The sequence below is a fragment of the Scleropages formosus genome, chromosome 19 (assembly GCF_900964775.1).
Source record: "Scleropages formosus chromosome 19, fSclFor1.1, whole genome shotgun sequence".
In the NCBI taxonomy this organism is placed as follows: Eukaryota; Metazoa; Chordata; class Actinopteri; order Osteoglossiformes; family Osteoglossidae; genus Scleropages; species Scleropages formosus.
In genome coordinates, this window is record NC_041824.1 from 5,950,870 (window position 1) to 5,975,832 (window position 24,963).

The 24,963-nt window shown below is 42.2% G+C and overlaps 1 protein-coding gene across 3 annotated transcripts in view; it reads right to left on the bottom strand.

The window, feature by feature from the left end:
• Positions 1–24,963, bottom strand: part of vav3 (vav guanine nucleotide exchange factor 3) — a 73,373-nt gene that overhangs the window by 42,815 nt on the left and 5,595 nt on the right. For all 3 annotated transcript variants that reach the window (XM_018741207.2, XM_018741206.2, XM_029246190.1), the window contains exons 2-6: positions 16,200–16,316; positions 4,380–4,438; positions 3,167–3,232; positions 1,255–1,363; positions 288–380 (exon numbers count right to left, since the gene is read on the bottom strand). In XM_018741207.2, the coding sequence (XP_018596723.2) occupies positions 288–380; positions 1,255–1,363; positions 3,167–3,232; positions 4,380–4,438; positions 16,200–16,316 (444 nt within the window). The remainder of the gene's footprint in view (positions 1–287; positions 381–1,254; positions 1,364–3,166; positions 3,233–4,379; positions 4,439–16,199; positions 16,317–24,963) is intronic.

Genomic DNA, 24,963 nt, shown 5'->3' on the forward strand with positions numbered 1-24,963 from the left:
ACTCTTACTGTACAGCATTTTGAGAAGCTTCTTTAAAAGAAACAATATTGAATGAACGAACGAACAAACAAACAAACGAAAGAGCAAACGAACAAACGAAACAATAAAATTCAACTAAAATAAGTTTATTATAATTTTTACTACGGGACACCACTCCTGAGAGCTGAACTGGCGATGCGCTGAAGGGTCAAAACCCCCGTGTTTGCTCATACACTTTCAGATAACGCTATATCGATATATCCAGGGAAAAAAAAATCACGTGCCATCAGCTTCACGGGGGGCCTCACCTTTTCGATGGACTCCAAGGTTTCTGTGTATTTCTCCTCCGTTTGCTTGATCTCGGAGAGGCAGCAGCTGCGAACGTCCGTCTCGGCCTGTTTCTGCCGATCGATCGGAGCGATTGGCACAGACGGTCAGCGATTGATGCGAGCGGGACAACAGGACAGTCACAGAGCAGCAAGAAACTGGCTCTCTAAAGGGGGCCAAACACTCCTTTATTGCTACGCTTACAAGAGATGACCATCCGAGCTGTACTTCGGGGCACATTTCAAATGCCCACTGTACCCAAATCCCCCTTTTTGGTGATGCTATGGACCCTGGGCTGCGTGTTCAATTACTTTTCAAGGAAACATATTTTGATGTAACGATAAAAATACGTTCACACCTGAGAATCCTCTACGAATATGCAGATGGCCCAACTTTAATTTGCTTTAATTTGCATACACAATACCTGATCTGCTCGACAGCGCACAGGAATTCTGGAATGTCTGGAAATCCATCTGTATTTCGAAGGTCTGACCATGTAGCATCACAAAGACCTTCTAAATAGTGTAGCTTTTTGACCTTCTGGCCCTGTGTTACGTATGTGTATTTGTGAACCTATATCAATGATGTTAAAATAAACATAATGTTAATGTAGTTCTTAAACATTTTTACTTTGAATTCTATTGTTTTCTTACTGAATTTTCACTTTAACCACAAGAAAGTATGTAAATGTAAATACATTTAGGCTGTGCGTATGATATTGTAATTTAAAGGTATAATTTTAATTTTGCTAGTTGTTTATGTCACCACCTTCGGCGTTACATTCAGCGATATAGGGGAATTACGATTTACGAGCAACAATAGTACAAAACGAGGATTCTGTACGGTCTGGTATGGAAGGAGGCCCATGGGGGGGTGACACCAACCCTAGTGACGCCACTGACCATGTTTTCTGTACGGTGTAAATACAAGCAGAGCGAGGCAACATACCGGCGGGGCCACTGATTCTGCCTTCATGAGGTCCTCGTAGACTTCGCCACCTTCATCGTCGTCGTACACGCAGTCATACAGGTCCTCCTCATCTTCGACGCCATTCTCACTGTCACAAGAGGGGCATTTAGCTGCTGCATGAAGGCTGCCAGCTAACTGGAGCCGCACTCCCATCACAGTCTTTACACCGCGTGTGACATCCGATGCACCCTTTGTCACATAAATTACATACACCTCTTTCTCGGATTAGCGACCCAGTTTGTTCTGTGAAATCCATTCGTTAGACGAAAATTCATAAATCTAAATGACAAACGCCATTATTTCGGAGGGAAAACTCCGACTGATTCGCAGCAGGATCAAAAAATTTTAATTTTTTCTTACATTTACTCATTTAGCTGATGCTTTTCTCTAAAGCGACTTACGGTAAGACACCTACAATTATTTACCCATTTATACAGCTGGGTAGGTTCTACTGGCATAATTTAGGGTAAGTTCCTTGGTCAAGGGAACTACAGCCACAAGTGGAGACTGAATGTGCAACCTTTGGATCCAAAGGAAGCAACTCTAACTACTACCCTACCAGCTGTCCCCTAGTTTATTGTAAGTTTTATTTGACTTGCATTGTTTTTTCAGAAACATACACACATGTGAATATTCATTTCTGTTTTCATATTTCAAAACATTCGCCATACATTAATTTTGCTGATGCTGTTCTCCAAAGTGACTTACAGCATTAATCTACCTACAATTATTTACCCAATTGTACAGCAGGGTTTTTTTTTACTATGGTAATTTAGGGTAAGTACGTTGTCAAGGGTACTACAGAGGTGAGATTCAAAGCAGCAGCCCTTGGATCCAAAGGCAGCGGCTCTAACCACTACTGTGCTAATGTGTATAAATGTATATGTATAGTATACAAAACTATGAAACATCAGGAACAATGAGTTTTTGGAACAACGGACCCCATCTTCTCCCATATATGTGGAGTTTGCATGTTCTCCCCGTGTCTGCGTAGATTTTCTCTGGGTGCTCTGGTTTCCTCCCACAGCCAAAAGACATGCTGTTCAGGTACCCCATAGTGTGTGAGTGACAGGGAGAGTGTGTGTGTTCCACTGACGTATGGATGAGTGACCCAGTGTAAGTAGTGTATCTAGCAGTGTAAGTCACCTTGGTGAATAAGGTGTGTGGGCTGATAGCACTACATAGAGCCAGTTGGAAGTCGCCTTGGAGAAAAGCGTCTGCTAAATAAAGAAATGTAAATGTATTATGTTGTTCTGTACCGTGTTATTCCCATATCAGCAGAAAAGACAATCATGAAAATTCCTAAGTGTTATTAAAAAATTAGAAATACCCAAATAAAATGTAGAAGCAGGAAGGTGACCAGTCTAGCGGAGAATTAAGACTAGTTTGTTCTCTAAATAGTAGAAAATCACAGTGCACAGCACCAGCGAGCACCTTGAGGGAACGCGCAATCTAACATAGTCTTCATTCTCACAAGACACAAACACTGAACTGCATGATGCCAATTCAGAACCATGCGCTAAAAGTTGTTTTATATATGACTGGAAAAGGTCATATCCATGAAAACTTTCATTGCAAATCAGATATAGCGCCATAAATTCAATGGGTTCACAAAAGTGAAAATTCATCGTGCACATGTTTGCAAATCCAAGAATGGGTGTTTTTTTGCTTTCTGATTTTAAATTTTCCAGTACTACTAAGGGTCCTTCTGGAATTTGTATGAGCAACTTAAAGGTCAAGCGTCTACATCCTAGACTACCGCTTATTCTGGTTCATTCAGGTTCTACTGCAGAAGGGTCCTGGTCCAAAGGATCCATCAGCTGATGTGTGGAACCTCTTTCAGACTCTGTTTACCACCTGAGCACCCGTGTTGTATAAACACTATACGTACTCTATCAAATCCTCAAGGTGACTGTAGATGTCTTCGTCTTCTACGCTGTCCTCTGTCGGAAATGGTCTGTTGAAAGAAGAAAAAAAAGGCTTTGAAATGCATTCCACGTAATTTCACAAACACGCAGCAGATCGTTGCAGGATGATCTGTCTGGAATTTAATTGAAATGTAGACTTCACTTTTATCATTTTATGAAATAAATTCATCCCCAGGACACAAGAATTTGGTTGCTGAGAACTCAGGGTTGTAAATGTCTTCATTTAATGGGAATTTCTTTGTATTTACCAGAACTAAATTTGGATTTTTTCTCCCTCCCAAAAGTAGAGAAGTACGAGATCAGCCCCCATGAGCTCTTCTTCTCAGTTATAGTTTGTCCCGTGCTGCGTCAAGTTCTCACCCTCCATCAGTCCTTGTTTACTAGTTTCACCTGTTATAATGTCAGTGATCATGTCCCCGTTTGGACTGTCCAAACCATGTCCACTTGTCCACTCAGTGTCACTTCACTTACACTGTTTTAATTGATTTCTTTTCTTTTTACTGTTGAATTAGTAGATAAACACCGAGTATCACATGTTTGTATGTTTTGTTTGTTAAGTGTACATTTTCTTTTATTCATTTATCTGACAGTTTTCGCCAAAGCTACTTACAATGTTAAGCTACTTTACAGTTATTTACCCATTTATATACTGGGTAATTTTACAGGGGCAATTTAGGGAAAGTACTTTACTCAAGGGTACTACAGCTGGAAGCGACACTTGAACCTGCAACCTTTTGGTCCAAAGGTGGCAGCACTAACCTCTACAGGGGTCATACGGAGTCTTACAACACTATAGAGTAATTAATGAAGGAAACTGCACTGTTATATTGTGTTATGATAACTAATGTTAACTGTTGTAGCAACTGTACATTTTACTGGGATTTGGTGATACTTTAGCAAAAATATGTGTTAATTTTGAGGCTCAGAAATGTATAAAAACTTTTACCATTGAACAATTTAAACCATTATCATTAAAACCAAAGGTAATTATGTCTCATTTACAAGAATTCATCTTATGAACGTGAACTGTGAATTTACAGGTATGAATAAAGTATTATTCTTATTCTGTCTTACAAAGGGTTTATCAGGAAAGACTGATCATTATAAGGTGGAGGAAGACTATGTCTTTTTAGATGTCTTATGGAACCATTTGAATAAAACTCTTTCACAGCTCACCTTATTCCAGCCTGCTGTGCAACCACTGTATGCGACAGCCTGGACAGTGTGTCTATAACCTGAAGCAAAACAAAGAAAATAACATGGTCATTTAGAAGACAAAGTCATGTGACAGTTGCAGGTAAAAACTGCTGAGATGGGTACTCCAGTTAAATTGACTCAAAGTATATTACTAAAATTACGGAAATTGATTTTAGACGATATTGACATAATGGCCATTTCAAGGACATTAGAGCTCCCATCATGACTCATGTCATTCAGTCTGCTGACAATTCGATGAAAGCAAATTTTCAGGGCTTTCAGGTCAGAAATGACTCAAGGATTGAAACTGTATGTAATTTCATTGACAGGATATAAGCCACTTTATATTTGTTGTATAATAGGGATGGGGCTCAGGTCAGTTTTCCTGCACTTGAGCGCATTCTTTGCATGGGATTTGGACCTCCAGCTGTACACAGCAGTTTGGGAATAACAACTGTCTGTTCACGATAGAATGATATATTGATCAGTTGTTTCAGTTATACATTTCAAAAAAAAAAAAAGAAAAGCAACAAAGGTTCTCTTGGCTCCATGGCTCCAGTGTGGTAAATTGAGATCCCTCTGTCCCTCAGAGCTGCTGAATCCCTCCTAACATTCAGGAGTCTCAGAAAACATCTCTTTGGGACACACAGTTCTCTCCCTGATCTACTTCATCAGCTTCCACCACATTATCTGGTAAAAGATCTGCCAATCAATTCTATATACTGCTTTTTGTAGTGTAATGTATGCCGGCAAAAATAATGGCACTGCTTAAAGTAACTGTACTTTGAGAATCACTTGTCTGCTTTTGTAACTCTCTATCTGTTGGCGAACACTTTCGTTTACTCTGAGTTGTACGTCAGTTTGGAGAAAAGCATCTGTAAAATGAATAAATGTAAAGGGAAATTAAAGTGCGATTTTTCAACAGCCTAACACCACAAGTGGTGTTCGGTTCCCAATGGGCACAACTGTGGCCTTCTCATCTCTGGGGTTTTAAGCGACTTTGACTCTGAGATGATCCTTTTTGCTACAGGTCTCCATGCCCCCCCGTGATAACCATGCACCAAAATAACCGCACACTATAATCCTATGTTTTCCGCCTGCAGTTAGCATTCCTTTTCATTTCATGAATGTGACACCGAGTGTAATCTACCCAAGGAGCCCTTGACAAAAGCTTTCCTGTTGTTATGCAATGTACAGCAACTTCTTAAATTGCCTTTTCTTGGCTCGTCTGAGTTCACTTTTTCTTCCTTGCAGTCACTTGCACTTCCACATCCAGCCATTAGTTGGCAGTACAGAGCAGCCAAACAAAATCGGAGTGTAGCTATATTACATTTAATGTATTCATTTACCAAATGCTTTTCTCCAAAGCAACGTACATCTCATAAAAAATACAAGGTGTTCGTTATATTAGCAGGAAAAGACACTTAGATGCAGACGTGTGATTCTTAAGTGCAGTTAGTTTGTTTCTTTATACCATATGAACCAACATTCATCACACAAGTAGCTGCATAAAACTTTATCCGAATATCCACGATTCCTGATCACTTTCCTAGTAATGTTTTTATTTTTTTTGTAGATACATATGAACATTTACGTTACTTTACAGGAGTAGCTGTGTAAAGGTTTATTCGGGCATAATCTTAAAGTTATGGAAACTGAAGAGATCATGGGCAAAGTGGGTCTGGAGCTTCATCTGGTAATACATAATTTTTTGGTGAAAGTGCAAACACTTCACATGAGATCAACGTTGAAAATAACAAAACGCCACTTTGCGATACAGCAGACAGAGACACTACTGACCAGACTGCTGCAGAGGTGCATCTTATTTTATCCAATTTCATCTCGATTGATGCACACAAACTGGATTACCACCATGTAAGCGATACACAGGATGTTACCAGCAGAGACACATGAGGTTCAATAAAATGTCTAGCCATCCTGATGTCGGGGGGCCAAGTGATTTGACTCATTTGTTCAGTTTTTTTTTTTTTTCGCTGCCACGGCATTGTCCTGAGATGAGTCTTAAAAAAAAAAAAAATTACTGCAGCAAGTGGGACCATAAATTGTACCACCACAGAGAACATGCAAATAAACAGGCATGATTGCACCTTGGTTTTTATGCAAATAAAATTTCCAGGAGACTCAAAGCCCCCTCTTATCACTAATACATTTATTACCCGTAAAAGCTATTCACCCTTTGGACTTTTTGAAGTTTCGCTGCATTACGGCATGGAATTAGGCTTTTATTGGCACAGGAAAATACTATTCAGTGCCGATGCAAAATCACTTTTCCCTACAATTAAATTCATTGTGCTTCAGTGCCCTAAATAATAAAACATGAAAAAGTTCAAGTAATGAATATATTTTTATAGGTACCAAATGTACATATCCTTAAATTATATCAGATAATAATAATAATAATAATTAAAAATGTACCAAATGGTTCGTAATAATAAAAGCAATAGTAGTGGTAGGCCACATATGAATTTTTCCAAAGTATCACAGGAGGAATTCAAAGCTTACAAGAGGAGGCTGATGAAAACTTCTGCACCTTTATACTACTCATAGTCCAAACTCCTTAAAAAAATCCCAGAATGTTGTAGAAATGAAATATGAGGTAAAATATAAGGTTAGGGGTCTTCCAAATGTGGGAAGAGGTGATGCATCTAAAAAAAATCACAGCTAATTAGTGTCATGACGACACCTGACGCAGGTGGACTGATGGAGAGCAACCGTTCCCCCCCCCCCGTCTGCCCCCCTGTCCGGCTCTGTACCAGACCCTCCCCCCCACGGTGCAGAGCTGCTCTAATAAAGGTCGAGCTGCAGGGGACCAGCAAGGTGTATGAAGCTCTTCCCAGCAGACATGTAGAGCTCACAGGGTGACGACGGCCTGGGCTCCAGCACCTTCTGCTCTGCCATTCTGCCTCTGGCTGTCGATTCAAACTAAACCAGTCTCTCCCAGCATTGCTCTTTATGTACAAACATGTTGATTTATTTGCATGACGTTTTATCGATGATTCAATTCAAGGTTCTTTTTCTAAAAAAAATGGCTAGCAAGTGAGAATGTAAGCAAATGTTCTGGTGGTGCAGAAAAGAAAAAGCAAAAGAAAGCACATTCAGAAATAAAAAAAAAATACTGGACCATGACTCATAATATTACATAGTATTTTATTATTATTATTATTATTATTATTATTATTATTATTACCTTAATAAGGTATGAAATTATTGAAAAATAAAGCAAAGCCACACTATGCAATCAATCATTAATGTATGTTAATTTCCATGTGTTGTTATGTTTATATAATACAGTATAAGGGGATTTGCGACTTAGGACGAACTGGACATATGATGAGGATGTTAGCTGAGGATTACTTATATCTCATATATCCAGAACAGTAATAATAAAAACTCTAAAGCTAGTTGGAAATATTCTTGTTTTTTCCATTAAGGTTCTCATTAAAAATTGCAACCTCTCTCACTGCATAGCTGTGACAGTAAGAGATGAAAGCCAGTCGGTGCAGTGATTCTCAGCCTGGTACTCTGCGAATTTCTCCTTTTATTACAAGTAAAGTGCTGCTAATGAGAAGCAGATCTGCTCTGACGTTTTGATATCCCGTCCAGATGTGTCGTTCCACCGCAACAAGCAGCACCCGGTGCCTTTACGGCCGAATGACGCAGTCATTTCAACACCCGACACCAGCGCCGCCATCACTTCAGACCAACTTTGTGTTTATTATCACTAGTAAGTGCCATTTTTAGAGAGTCCAGGAAAACCTCTAACAATTCTTCAGAGGGACTCTTGCATAAGAAACAGGACAGAACTCTTCATAAAACTGTATTAAATATATTAAATAAACTAACTGCTTTTTAAGGTAAAATCCAAAGTGAATCAATGTGACTCGGAGTTGATGATAATTTTTCCTGTACCACTAAACCATGGTCCCAGGTCCATCCTGGAGGCATTGGGTGTGAGGCAGGGTACACCCTACATGATACACCGTATCACACTGCATTTACATACGCACACACACTGTGCTGGTAATTTCACCCAAGACACATGTCTTTGGACTGTGGGAGGAAACCAGAGCACCTAGAGGAAACCCATGCAAACAAACAGTGACAACATGGAAACCTCACACAGACTGGACAGGGATGGAGCCCATGTCCAACTGCACATCCCAGGAGCTGTGAGGCACCAGTGCTGCTCCTCCATAGTTAAAGCACGCACTCCACTGGTAAACAGCTGGTAAAAAGTACCTTAACAGTGTTATTTGCTTTGGAGAAAGGCATCAGCCGAATGAATAAATGTAAATAAACCCTTGAAGCAGTTGGTAGCATAGTGGTTAGTATTGCTGCCATTAGATCCAAAGGTTAGGGTTTGAGTCTTTAATCCAGCTGTAGTACCCTTGAGCAAGGTACTTACCCTGAATTTCTCCAATCAAAAATTAATACGCTATATAAATGGATAAATAATTGTACGTTGCTTTGGAGAAAAGTGTCAACTAAATAAACAAATGTTAATTATTTCGGACTTACTTTGTTACCATACTACAGCACCAAGTTATTATGTCCATGAACATATGACATACCGTACATGTCCAACCATAAAATAGTCTTCATATTTGCCACAACGTGAATGGCGAGCGCTTAATGTAGTTTTGAAATAAAGACGTTGCTTCAAAATAACAACAAAATGAGAAAATAAATCATTTTCTGCTCAAACATCTTTACAAGGGATCGCACATGGAGTACTAAGGATTTTTTATTCATCTTCTTTTAACATGATGCCTTTCTCTGAGTCAACCAGCAGCATTACATGACACATTTTTTTTTTACAATAATCACACAAATATACAGCAGGGTATTTTTACCGGACCAAGAGAAGGAAACTATACTGATTAAGGGTACTTCTACTTTTGATACTGTATAGTTTTCACTAGTGTACACAATGACTACATAACCTAAAAAATCCTTACTGCTCCCGTCATTAATTTTTACAGTCCACCGATTTAACAAAGAACTCATGTTCCTTATTTAAAGGATCCTTTTTGAATATATATTTTACAAAAGACAAAAGGTCGTCACTGACGCGTGTACCAAATGGCGTGGGGTCTGACAGCACCGTGGCCTTTTCCATTCCATCACAGCACCACGTTCCTAATTTCATATCATCAAGTCACAAGCAGCCAAGAAATAAATATTTATGGAGGACGTCATAAATTTACATAATTGCACATGGGCTTTATTGATAAAAAAGAAAATCCGGCTAGCGTCAGATGACAAGAAGCAGGGTCTATCCCTCATCCCTGGATTTTAAACACTGAAAATGCCTTTCCATACATGGACCGGTCCGTTTACTATGGTATTTTAGCTGCGTCTGCCGAGGGAGGTTTTGCGGGACAAAAACTCTCTGCTTCAGAACGAAGTGTACAAAACTGTCTGAAAATGAAAGGGAAAAAAGCTCAACCATTAAACAGAACACTGTTGGTGCGGTAAACGGAAGTGCAGCCCAGACAGGCACTGAAACTTGGTTGATAAGACGTCAGGTGGGAAGAGGTTCACAACCCACTTCTGCTTCCCTCTTGAGAATGAAGGGCCACACTTGTGCTTTCAAGCTTGAACGAAACGCAGGAACTCGGCTTGTGTAAAAAACACTTACGGCCCCATTTCTACAGGTGTCTACAGACCCTTGGTATTTTGCATATTTTAAAAAAAACTGACATTTTCAGTTAATCATTTATCTGACACTTTGTCCAGGGTAACTTACAATGTTGGGCTTGTACCCTAAGCTTCTTACACTGATTTACCCATTCGTACAGCTGAATAATTTTCACTGTACCAATCAGGGTAAGTACCTTGATCAAGGGTACTGCAGCAGGACGTGGGATTTGAACCTGGGTCCTTCAAGCGTACGGCGACAGGTCTGCACCACCTACTGCCCTGTTTTTAATCTTACGAAGGTGTACTGATTCATACGCTGACGAAGTTCATTCTTCCGCACGAAAGACGCGCTCTTCTTTATGAGAAGATGCAACCGGTTGATGCTTTTGAGAGCGGACACAGAGGCACGGAGACAAATGTTGCGAGATTAGGCGGTAATAGAGGAAGCAGCGGAAGGTCCCATTCAGGATATGAGCACAAATTCACACCATTGTTGACCCGCAGTCAGAGAACCAGAACACACACCACTGCCCTCACTCGGGCCCTCTGTTTGTGCTACTTTAAACACGATTGCACACACTTTCATCATCGAAGAGACCACTTTCTGAAATTTTATTTAACAATGATTACACATTCATCTCTCACAAGCACCACAAGGCGGGGCTTGAATAAGCTTTGCAATATTTAGAGTTTAAATAAACATATTCACATGAAATATGCACTGTAGTACTCAGCACTCGCATAAAAAAATAATAATCCTAATGTAACAAATGGTTTGCTAGCGTAAGAGTATGTGTTTGTGTCTGAGGAATGAAATCTGAATTGATAGAGTAAATTTTCATTCCGTACCGTGGTAGGCTATAGCGCTGCCGTGCCCAAGACGGGTGGCTACACCTGGGAGTAGCCTGTTAACTGGAGAACAAGCCCCAGGTGCGGCCAAAGGGCCGATAAAGGACATAACAAGAATTTGAACTCGAAAGAAAGAAAGAAAGAAAGAAAAAGAAAGGAGGCTTTCTGGTCTGAGGGATTTGCGCAAAAAACTCTACTGTTGAACTTTGCTGTTGTGTCACTCAGCTCTGTTTTCTTCCATTGTTGGAATTCTTCTGTTGTTATTATTGTATTTGTGTTGGGACCTAAAATAAAAAGAGTCACAAGTCCACCCACCCAACGCACCCTGCCCGGTTCCTTCCGAACCCGGCGCACCCAGCGTGCCGCATAGCGCCATGAACCGTCGGGTATACGGAATTGCAGAAGTGCACAAAAGCCATCCGCAAAAATACTTTTTTGGCCAAAGCAGAGTATTTGATGCATCAATTTACTAATACAGGAAAGTGGAACAACGCTATTTTGTCCGGCGGCAGGAGACTCAAAGCCATACGCAGTGGTTAGAGCTGCTGCCTTTGGACCCAATAGTAGCAGGTTTGAATCCCATCTCCAGCTGTTGTACCCTTGAGCAACGTACTTACCCTAAACTGCTCCAGTAAAACTACCAGGCTGTGTAAATAATTGTAAGTTGTTTTGGAGAAAAGTGTCAAATAAATAATAAAAATCATGAATATAAAGGAATGAGAGTGAACCTATTTTTCCTGTTGCACCAATAACTGTACTTCTTTTCGAATGCAGGCGAACATTAATTCCTGTATCGCCGCATCCAGATAACATCAGGAAGCTACAGCGATGAGAAAATGACCCGTACTGCTGCTCTTCTCAAAGTCACGTTTAGTAGAGGACGGCCATCAAAGGCGCACGTGACGAGGAAATGACTGCATCCTGTGGACACCCCCCCCCCCCATACCACCTCTACCAACGCCTCCTCGGGCCCCTCGGGGCCATCACAGGAAACATGAGTAAGCCCACTCGCTCGGCAAACGCCACACAGCAAAGGTCATGGCGACGGGGCGGGGCGGATGCAGGAAAAGGAAGCGGAGCCGCTTCGTAGCTGGTTACCCTGACGGTCGCCCAGGGTCCGAGCTCTCAAGATGCGGAAGAAATGACGAGACGCAACGGGTGCGGGACACGGGATGGGATGCGACAGGATGGCTGGGGGAGACGGGAGAAGCGAAAGAACTCCTCTCGCCCCGAGTCGAGCCGGACGGCCCCCCCTCCCGCAATGCCTTACTAGTGCTCCCTGTAATCCGTACCACGAGTCTATTGGAAATCAATAGGGCAGCTGGCCGTCTTCCTGCAGAGCACGGCTGAGCGCAGGAACCCCGAGACCACAGGAAGCCGCTGCTCGGGCTCTCTCTTTCTCTCTCACACACGCGCACTTGCGCGAAAATTTATTATCATCCTACAATAAACTACAAATCAGATAACAAATCCAAATTTATTACCTCCATTGCTGGTGTCCATGTCGCAGAAACAGAGAGGAAAAACAGCGACGTGATTTAAGCGCTACCCGCTCCAAATCCTCACAGGCGAACGGATTTTGAACTAAACTGACACTAATTATTCATCTGTCGTACGACATTAACCCGACAGAGCGGATTTGTCGACCGCAGTCACGTCTGCGTTTACATTTTTTCATTCAGCAGACGTTTTCTCCAAAGCGACGTACATCTCGCAGAAAGTAAAGCTAGTAAACACCGATGTCCACTTGCAGGTGCAAAAACTCCGGAAGTCATCTCTAAAGCTGCTCTCATGGCATATTTACGTTTATTCATCTATCCGACACTCCAGAGCAAGTGACAGCGCTAAGGTACTTACGCTGATTTACCCATTGATACGACTGAGTGATTTTTACCGTATTCATTCAGGGAACACGGGATATAAAGAATAAAAAAAGTGATATGGCATATAAACCTTAGCCATCAGACCCATTCACCCAGTGACCTAATTTAAAAGTATTTCTCTGAAAGCACTGTGTGTCTGGACTACATGGCACACTCCAGACTAGCACTGCAATGCCGGGGTGTTTCCATCCCCACTATAAATGCTAGAGTTAAACTGAAAAAAAATCACTGTTTCCAGCTGAGATCTCTCTCAGTTGCTGTATTCTAATGCTGTACCGATGCTCACCTGAACAACCAAATACACATCGTCTGAACCGCTTGTTCCATACGGGGGTCACGGGGAGCCAGAGCTTAACTTGGCAACACAGGGCGTAAGGCCGGATGGGGAGGGGACGCACCCAGGACGGGACTCCAGTCCATCGCAAGGCACCCCAAGCGGGACTCGAACCCCAGACCCACCGGGGAGCAAGACCCGGTCCAACCCACTGCACCACCGCGCCCCCCCAACAACCAAATAATTTTTTTTTTTTTTATCACACAACACTTTATATACAATTATTTATCCATGTTGGTAATTTTACTGTATCAGTTCAAGGTGGTACTGCAGTAGGAGGTGGTATTTGTACCTCGGTCCTTTGAGTCTAAATCCAGTGGTTTTAACCATTAAGCCACCTGCTGCCCCTGCAACAATGCGATGATCTTACTGTTGTCATGGTGTGAAAACGCGGACTAACTGGACGAAATTCATATGAGCAGACCGCTTCTATTTATGTCCCGGTGCAGACTGACTCATATGTTGTGTGTCAGCCTTCCGGAAATGGATTCATGCATTAGACGTGTCTCTGATACGTGTCACGTGTCAAACTCCCTTCCGACTAAAGCGGAGATATCCAGTAAGGCAGCTGTGAGGGCTGCAATTCCCAGGATAGAAACATTACAGACGTACAGAAAAAACCTACAGACCCTCTTAGAGGCCTGGGCCCTTCTCGTGCAACACAAGACTGCGGCAAACTGAGTCAATCAGTATTGCTATGAAAAAATGTTTTAAAAAAAACCATTTCAACGTATTACCGTCAACCATTATGGGAATAAGGAAAGCTGAAGAAAACTGGATCCTTCTGTTACGAACGTTCAAATAACGAATTTTTGAGCCTAACATTTTTATTAACTGTATTTTCTTCACTTCTTTATTTTAAAAAATTAGCGAATATTAATGTTTACAAAAAATATACAACTGAATGTCACCTGCGTTTCCAAGCCCTGCCATTAGTTGGCAGTAAAACACACTGAAACGGAGGAAAATTGTGGGACTAGATTAATCCAGCAGGCCTGCCCAGTGTTTCCAGCTCACGTCTGATGTTCCTGAGGGTTTTTGGTATTTATTATAGTTATATTTAAGACTTTTGCAAAACCTACCCAACGAGAAAATCGAGAAACATCTCTAATATTAGGCTTTTATTGACTGTACAAGGGGGTGCAGTGGTGCAGCGGGCTTGGCTGGGTCCTGCTCTCTTGTGGGTCTGGGGTTCGAGTCCTGCTTGGGGTGCCTTGTGGCAGACTGGTGTTCCATACAGGGTGTGTACCCTCCCCCTTTGGCCTTGCGCCCTGTGTTGATAGGTAGGCTCCGGCTCGCCACGACCCCGCTCGGGACAAATGGTTATAGACATCGGTTAGTTGGTTGGTTGACTATAACTCAGTGATCAGATCTGCAGAGTTAAAAACAGACTTCCAGTCCCAAATGAGTTCATAAGTTGAGGCCCAAGTGTACAGTAGAAACATACCATGGAAACAACCTTATGACCAAAGTTAGAAACAGCAACATGTTTCGAAATCACGAGTATAGAAATAGTAATATTTTCCAAGACAATGCGGTAAAAGCCGCATCACATTCCATTCCCCGTATTGTTCTTAACTTCCACATGATTCTTTGTAGAAAAATTCACAGCATGCAACAACCCGCATCTTACAACATTTGCGTGATTCTGAGAACAGTTACAGCTTCTTCTGGGCTGCAAGGACAGGACCGAACTCTATCAAATTACGTAACGGCGAACGAAGATCCCTGTCATTTATCAGACTCTCGAAGCGGTGAACGGAGGGCACAGCGGAGGATGGGCAGCCTATTGATTACAGACAACCTTGAAAAGGTCCGAGATGCTCTGCTTCACAAGACAGGAGAAAGTTTCCTTTCTGGGGTATAAATATTGATAGCTAAATAATAAAACATTAATAAAATAAAGATTTTCAAACTTACGGACATGTTTTTTGTGTTTGTTCTTCAAACACCCTTGACATAAATGACAGATTTTTTCATAGTTTTGTGATGTTACTCTTGTTAACCTGCTGTTAATATATACGGTGATTAAAATGAATGAACTTTAATTGAACCCCTTGTGATAAACAAACACACACACACACTTGTAATGTCACCCACGCAGAGGGAAGACTGTCCACCTGCCATATAACAGCGGTCTTTAATTAAAGCTCGCTAGAGATTTTATTAAACCACCAGCAGGTCCACTGGAGCCGCAGGGATGTGACAACACTGTGCTGTTTTGACAATCAATCTACTGCAATAGATATTTTTTTTTTTAATACGTTTAAAATACCGTACATTTATAAAAGTATTTTTGTTCTATTTTTATTTATAGCACCAGCCTTGTTTTTGTCTATTAGTTACAGGTTTCACTGTTTGACATAAGACGCGTGGAGGCGCCCTGGTGACCGTTAACATCCCTGGTAAGCAACGAGGGCGTGGAACATCAGCCACCCCACCTATTCGAGGGTTCTGGCTCAGTGTGGGCAACATGGGCTACCTTCATCACAGAACTTACGGGATGTTTACCACACCGAGGGTAACGGTCATGTAACCGTGTCTCAGTAACAGGAAGCTGAAGTCCAGTTCTGCCCGAAACCTCCTAACGCCACTGAAGCCAAGGACAAGAAGCACACGCTGTGGTGCATGTTATTACCTCCAGGTCCACGGAATCACCGCCATGATAGCCAAAAAATTCCCGCATAACACATTAGTGACGCATCCCTTTATCATTTATACTGCCTACTTTCAATAAATGCCTGAAACTGCCACCTACACTGAAATTTCTGGTGGCGAATAAACCGTAATATTTGACCACTACTGGGTAAATGTAAGTATGTTATAAAAAGCAATATGTACTCAAAGCACAGAAATAATGTCACGACAATTTCAAATGCGAAACAGCTTCTTACTATAAAACCATAACCAGAGGCATGCATTTTTTAAAAACATTTCCAAATAGAAAACTAAAAACACGCTGGAGGATAAGATGAAAGTAACAAGGTTTAGGGACATTTCTGCTCAAGATTTCATATTAGCAAATAAACTACGCTCGAGAATTTTTTTCCACGGGTTTTTAAGGCTTACCTTTCCAAAATCCCGAACATCAAAGAGGTCAAAAGCCTCGAAGAGTTCACTCTTCTTCATACCAAACACATCGCTGCAGGTGGAGAGGAACGTCCTGATGTTCTTCAAACAGAGGAACTGGAGAGGAAGAAGGGAATTTCTTATGAATATTCAGTTTCAACAACGTCATCATTTTTAATTGCAGGCATCATGGATTGTATTTAAATTACATATAAAAACAACCATAAAACATAATGGTAGCGTAAGCTCTCCTGTGTATTCAAATAGTGTAACAATAATGCTCTCATGTGGATGTAATATTTCAGTCATTAGGTGTTTTTGAGGTAAGATTCATATACAGGTTGCTATCAAGTCTGTGTGAATCACTGAAGCAAATTAGATTGTGGTCACAGAAATATTTTCGTAGGATAATTAATATTTTCTTTGCCCTGCCCCACAATGGCCTGGTACAGGGTGTACCCTGCCTCACACCCTATGCTTCTAGGATAGGCTCTGGACCACCACCACCCACCTTTAACGATGTACAGGTGGTCCCCGAATTACGATGAGGTTACGTTCCGCGAGACCCATCGTAAATCGAAAATATCGTAAGTCAAAAAAGCATTTAATGCACCTAATACACACCTCTGCGTGACAGACTGGGAGATGCGGATCGCTGCCGCTGCCCAGCATGACGAGAGAGCATTGCACCGCATATCACTTGCCCGGGAAAAAATCAAAAATCAAAATTCGAAGTACGGTTTCTACTGAACGTCTATCGCCAGCTCACCATTCGTAAAGCTGAAAAAATCGCAAGTCAAAGCATAAGTCGAGGACTGCCTGTACTCCATTAATAAAATGTACTGTGATAACAATGCACCTGTTATTTTCAGTGTTTTTTCAGTTTTCATATTCATTATTTTCCATACAGCCGCCCTCTCGAAAGCCTGTAGTTTTCCTCCAGCGCAATAAGGTGCGAGCAGTAAAAACCCGTGACGCGGCACCCTACAACGGAACCGATCCCCCATCAGCGTGTCCAGTGTCGCACAAGCAGCAAAGGGCAGGTGGTTCTGAGAAACCCAGCATCAAGTAAAGCAGCAGTTTGGCTGTAACACGTGAACTCCGTGATTTAGTGATGACTCAGTGCTGATCCTCCAAAAGACCCTTCATCGGACCATGGGCGGCATGGACTCCTCGTCAAAGAGACATACCGGGGCGCATTTAACGTCACCTAACGTAACAGCCGTCAACGGACATCGCTTAGAGGAAACTAATCTGGAAAACTAAGTTAAGGGAAGGAAGAGCTGGTTTTCCTGTCCTTTATTGTGTTTTATTAGCCCACTGCAGCAGTAAAAACATAAACCTAAATATTTACTGGTAAAAATTCTGCATTTTATTTCAAACATCTCTACCGCCTCACAAAACAAATAAATTCCTGAAAATCGTGTAATGACCATTAGTTCTGGTGGTAAAAATTTTTCTGTGTTCCTGAGCCCCAACTTCGACACACACACACACACACACACACTTTCCGAACCGCTTGTCCCATACGGGGTCACGGGGAACCAGAGCCTACCTGGCAACACAGGGAGTAAGGCCGGAGAGGGGAGGGGACACACCCAGGACGGGACGCCAGTCCGTCGCAAGGCACCCCAAGCGGGACTCGAACCCCAGACCCACTGGAGAGCAGGACCTGGTCCAACCCACTGTGCCACTGCACCCCCTAACTTTGACACCCATTTATACTAAAATATCAGGAAATACTACCGTTACTACAATAGTAAACATTAGTTATAACAACGTAACAGTGCAGTTTCCTTCATTAAATACTCTATAATGCTGTATGACTGTCTACCTGCACTCGTTCAGCTCTTCCGAACATGTTATGTACTGTACACTTAAGAAACACTCACAAACCAAGCATATGTCAGGCCCACGCCGTCTTGCACCGAATCAAAGCAGCAGGGTATAAAAGCACCAAGTCGGCTCACCAGGTTGAGGAACCTCTTCGGAACCACTGCTTCGACCGCGTGTCCACAAAGCATACGAATACCTTTCCCATCTCTCTTCGCCCCTTCGTTCTTGATCTCCCAGCTCCACGTCTTTGGTTCCCGACCTTGCCTTCGCTACATCGACCTCAGCTCCTGTTTACTCCCCGGAACAAAGTTCGCCCCTCGACCGACCGTTACCTGCCCCACAAATACGATTCTGCTTTGCCCTTTTGGTGTTCTTCATTAGAAGTTCCTGGGATTGGGACCACCTATCCCTCTGTCTCCAGTCTCGCCCATGACAACATACATACATACATATGATACTCAATGTTTATCCATTAATTCAACAGTAAAGAGAAAAGAAACCAACGTGACACTCAGTGGACAAGGTTTGGACAGTCCAAAGGGGGACATGATCACTGACATTATAACAGGTGATACTAGTAAACAAGGGCTGCTGGAGGGTAAGAATTTAACACAGCATGAGACAAACTACAACTGAGGAGAGGAGCTCATGGGGGCTGATTTCATACTTCTCTACTTTTGGGAGGGACACACACACTTTCAGAACCGCTTGTCCCATATGGGGTTGCGGGGAGCCGGAGCCTACCCGGCAACACAGGGCATAAGGCCGGAGGGGGAGGGGACACACCCAGGACGGGATGCCAGTCCGTCACAAGGCACCCCAAGCGGGACTCGAACCCCAGACCCCCCAGAGAGCAGGACTGTGGTCCAACTCACCGCGCCACCACACCACCGCACCCCCCACTTGGGAGGGACAAAAAATCCAAATTTAGTTCTCGTAAATACAAAGAAATTCCCATTAAATGAAGACATTTACAACCCTGAGTTCTCAGCAACCAAATTCTTGTGTCCTGGGGATGAATTTATTTCATAAAATGATAAAAGTGAAGTCTACATTTCAATTAAATTCCAGACAGATCATCCTGCAACGATCTGCTGCGTGTTTGTGAAATTACGTGGAATGCATTTCAAAGCCTTTTTTTTCTTCTTTCAACAGACCATTTCCGACAGAGGACAGCGTAGAAGACGAAGACATCTACAGTCACCTTGAGGATTTGATAGAGTACGTATAGTGTTTATACTGTAACGACCCCGCGTTACTGTTTTAGGAGGGAGTGTGTGTTTAAATGTAAGTAGTTGCATTATGGGAGATAATGTTAAATGTGTGTAACCACTGGGGGCACTTAGGGGGAAAATGGTAGGGTGACCATGTCTCGCAATGTGTTGGGGGAGGGGCGGATAGGAGCACTAAGATAGTTTAGAAAAGCTGGCTGTAAGCGCAGGTCCTGGAGAAAAAGGGGTCCTTGGACCGAAAGCATTATTTCCCTTGAGCTGGTGTTCGAATAAATTGTCCGTTATAAACGCTGCCTCTGCATCCTCCTTCGCCCCATCCAAACCCACGGCGCTGTGTGCCACAATACAACACGGGTGCTCAGGTGGTAAACAGAGTCTGAAAGAGGTTTCACACACCAGCTGATGGATCCTTTGGACCATGACCCTTCTGCAGTAGAACCTGAATGAACCAGAATAAGCGGTAGTCTAGGATGTAGACGCTTGACCTTTAAGTTGCTCATACAAACTGAGAAGAAGAGCTCACGGTGGCTCTGGTTTCGCATCGCTCAGCAGTCAGGAGGAGCAAAATCAGTCCTCATAAAAATGTCGAAACGCCCCCTAAGTCAAAATCGGGGTGTTAAACGAAACCGTTCGTAACTCGGGTTCTCGCTTCTATCTTGACCCACGATCGTATGCCAGAAGAACAAAGTAAGTGCTTGTTTTATTGCTACCTGATGTTATGTGCTAAATATTACACCTACACTGTGTGTAAAAGAAAAATACAGCCAGTGAATGACTTTCAAGCTGAGGGTGCCAGCCGCTCGAAATGATTACCGCTGTGGAAATAAAGGAAGTGGCCTCAAAACAGGAACTCAGATCAATGTTGTGACGCTAATCTTCGGCACTGCTGATAAATGAATTATACTGTTATGGTTTGTAAGATCCTGACCTTCGCCTCAGTCAAACTGCTGCAGAACAGGCCCAAATTACATTAGCGCTCAAAGCCCAATTCATCAGGTCTCCACTCAGTATTTATGGTTTTTACTGTTCCGGCACTAAACTGCGGTGAGATCCATCATCTCCCCTTTTTACCTCCGTGCTGCTTTTCATTTTCGGAAGTAGGAACATTACGCTGAGATTGAAAAAAGGCTCAGACGGTACATTATACTGTGTATCGATACTGATGAGGCTTTTCACAATCCCAAAACATAACTTAAGCTCCATATAATTTTTCGTGGTGTCGAGCAAATTATTCGATAACACAGGATCAGGATGTTTACCGCATTTTACATTTACTTTTATTAAATATAGAATTTTGAGCCCTTTGTAACACTAATGTTAGATCACACTCCCACCACCTATTCACATTATGTGCCAAATGGCTTTCAGTGCCAAGCTACTTACTCTGATTCACCCATTTATTTTATTTTACTTTTTCACCATTTTAATAAGCAATATTGATTTTTTTCTACATTTTAATTTTTTTATTGATTTTCTGCACAGTACAGGGTAAAAACATCATAAAGATAGACAATACACCAACAAAAAGAAAATAAGTCCACATACGTAGAGCAAGGGCTGATGAACCTGTTTATACAGCTGGGTAATTTTTACAGGAGCAATTCAGGGTGAGTACCTTGATGAAGGCCAGTACAGCAGGAGGTGGGATTTGAACCTGTGTCCCTTGACTGTAAGGCAGCAGCTCTAAGCACTATGCCTCCTGCGGAGCACATACCAATTTATTTGAGCAGTTTGTATGAAGAACACAATAATAAGCCCAGGGAATCAAGACGAATGACACAGAAGTGGAGAAATTGCTCAGTTCCACTTTATCGGAGAGCACATCTCAGAGACACCCAGGAGTCTCGGCGGCTCCCCGAGGGCCCGGTATCAAAAGGAAGCAGATCCGCGGTTGTCTGAACGCTGTGCGTCATGGCACCGCCCGCTGAACTGCTGCAAGAGGCCCCCATCCCAAACCGCTCGCCGCGCTTCCACATCACTTCTCGACTGTTTTCTGCATCAGGGAGCCTCGGCAAGCACAGGACCCGCTGGACGCGCGTCCTCGATGTCTCCAACACCGGAAACTCCTACGGGCAACCGCTCTTACATTCACATTTATTTATTTAGCAGATGCTTTTCTCCAAAGCAACTTCCAATGAACACTATGTAGTGTTATCAGCCCACACACCTTATTCACCAAGGTGACTTACACTGCTAGATACACTACTTACACTGGGTCACTCATCCATACATCAGTGGAACACACACACACACTCTCTTTCTGTCACTCACACACTATGGGTTAACCTGAACAGCATGTCTTTGGACTGTGGGAGGAAACCAGAGCACCTGGAGGAAACCCACACAGACACAGGGCGAACATGCAAACTCCACACAGACGGAGCATGGGTCAAACCCACATCCTCTCACACCACCCAGGTGCCGTGAGACAGCAGCGCTACTTGCTGTGCCACCATGCTCTTCTCTTCTGCTGTCATATTACCAAGAGCTCAAGGTCACGTCAATGAAGGACCTTCGAAAATTTCAAAAAGTTGTGCGGACTCGGTGTGAAGCTACACAGAGAAAGCATGACATGGCATTATATTTAACTTAAAGTACTTTAAAGTGCTTTTCCTGCTTCCATAAGACAAAAGGATGAGATTTATTGCATTGCCTAAAATGTTATTCCAAATCTAATTAGCTGATTGGCTGCACTGTCCTACTGCCAAGGACTGGTCAATAACTTATCGATATCAGTATCGGCAACACACACACTTAATCTTTACCAATTTGGCATCACATTACAGCAGTCCACCCTCCCCCCAGTCACCCCACTTACTGCATTTTACCATGCTTACCATGCTTCTTTGGGAAAAATATGCATTTTATTGTTTTTGTTCTTTTTAATTTAATAGTTTTTTTAAAATAAAAACCAATTTTTAAAAAAAAAAAAAAAACCCCAAAGATGACTGTATGATGTAATGTAACCAAAGAGATGAGAAGATTTTCGGAGATGTTACCAATCTGTTAACACAATTTCTCTGGCTGCGGTTGGTTGTGCTGCTGTTTATGGCACCGTTAACATCACGCAGCAAACTTTCAGAGCCTAAATCTGAACACTCATTTGATTTCAAGCAATCATGAAGCAAAAATCCAGCTCCAAAGTTTACCACTCTGAAAAAGCATGTAATCTGGTATTTACACTGTAAAATCATCGCGGATCTCGTGTCGTATCCCGTCCGACAATTTCCAGCTGTATATGTGGGAAACATGGATTCCAGCGTAGGCGGAAACAAGTGAACATGATGGAAAACGGATCCACGGTGACACGACGGGCAGCTAGAGGAACACGAAGAACAGAACAAAGCTTTTTACCCTGGACATCTACCTGCTCTATTCATGGATGGGATTATGCAAGTCAGGTAAACTTTTGCAGCAGACCGCCTGGTATTTATAAGCACCGGCACTGACACTAACCCTAACAGTAAAACTAACACTAAACTTAACATTAACACTAACACTGACACTGACTCTAACACCAATACTACAATAACAGCAACACTAACACTAACAGTGACACTAAACCTAACCCTAATACTAACTCTAACACTAACAATGACACTGACAATAACAGCAACACTGACACTAAACCTAACACCAACAGTAAAACCGACAGCTACACTGACACTAAACTTGACACCGACACTGACTGTAACACTAACACCAACACCGACATTAACACTAACATTGACACAAACGCTAAACCTAACACTAACACTAAAAATGACACCAGCAATAACAGCAACACCAACTCTAACCCTAACACTAAACCTTACACTGACACTGACACTGAAACCAACACTGAAGTCTCAGGTCTCCCTCATGACAGTTAATACCCTTCACTTCTCCTGTAAGCTTCCACACCTTGTTGCGCTGTGTCCACCCAATAAAGTCCTATAAACCTCCGAGAAAATGATGAATTATTATACGGCGCCACTTTCTGTCGCTCTCTCACTTGGCTCCCACTCTGGACCATCTGGTTCTGAACTCAGGAGCTCGGATCCCCAGACATCACGCTTGCAAGAATATCCAGAGAGAGGATCTGCATTTGTGCATCTCGGTCCCCCTTCCCGCAGCGACTTTACTGCAGCGTGGCCATCAGTTTACACCCTCCGTCCGCAAACTTAACGCGCTTTCATAACTGAATTATAAATATGATGCTATGGATTTTGAGCACCTTTCTTTAAAAGTGACTGGTAATAACTTTCCACTGTCGACCTTTACACAAAAGTGTGGTATATAAAGTGAGCCTGGAGTACTTTGTACAGATATGGTGTAGCGGTTTACCGCATTTCTCGGTACAAATGCAATTTCGGGCGTGCAGTGTCAGCTAAACATGCCATTACAGTACAGAGGTGTATTCAATGTATTTCTGTAAATCATTTCCATATGTAAATAATTTAACGGCCTCAAGGTGAGAAAGGTACATTATTTTATAGATGCACCCACCAGCACCGTGAAGCATCATTCGCTGGCACACCACTGTTACTGTTAATACCAACAGTGTAGTCAAAACAAGTTAGAGGCGTGTTTTAACCGCATTTTTCCACTTTGTCCCAACGTCAACTGTCAAATTTTTCCTCCGCATTTTTCATTTGCCGAACAGACATTAACGACAAATTGCATTATTATCAACATGTCAAGGAACCAGGCATCTATTAACCTGGTAATTATGAATACCAGCCTTCTCTTTGGGTAATTCATTATACATGCATACATCAATAAATGTCATTTCAGCAGTAATAACTGTAATTTTTGCTCTTTCTATGACTTTGCGTGTTCAAGCACCTATTTTTTTAACAGTATTTCCTCTTCTGAATTAATCGTGGTGTGATAGATATAGATAGGTATCTGCAATAGCTGTCACCTCCCAAGGCATTATTTACATATTCACACCAAATGGAATAATAAAAAGGAACAGTTTATTTTCACAAGCCGAACGCCTTCGCTTGACCCTCAACGTTTCGGGAAACGCGGCCTGCTGCAGCGAACCTAAGCCGTTCCCCGTCTCGCTCCTCGATGGCTGGGAAGCCAGTTACCTTGGCGACAAGCTAAAGGTCATTGCCAGAACGCACTGCGCCGTGTGTGTTTCGGGGCTCCACGTGTGGCGCGATGGCGAGGGATTTACTGAACCGTGTAAAGATTTGCACAAATCGGATCACGGAACCTGCGTGAGGCCCGGAGCCACGTTGATGGCATTATCATCCAACAGCAGCAAACAAGCCAGCAAACCATACATGAATCAGCTATTATTTAATAATAAAGTAATAAGTTAATAATAAATTAATAATTATTTAATAATCTTTCATAATTATCTGGGGAAAAGTAGAAAAATTGAAATAATTTTCAAAACCCCATGTTCAGACAAAAAATAACAAGCGTTTTTTTTTTTTTTTTATAGAAAAATTTAAATAGTTTTTGAGACGAAAATTATTTCAATGTTTATACTTTTTTAATTTGCTTGTTATTTTTCTCTTGAACCCTTCATTTTATGGTTAGAAAGGCCATTACCCTACCATAGGTGCTTATGGAAAAAATCAAAATGTTTCCCAATAAACTTTTTTCCTAAACGATGACTTCATTTAAACCTCTCAATTTTCATCTGTTCATGTGTTTAGAATTAAAATCACCAGCCTGCATGGACAGCCAGCATGAGG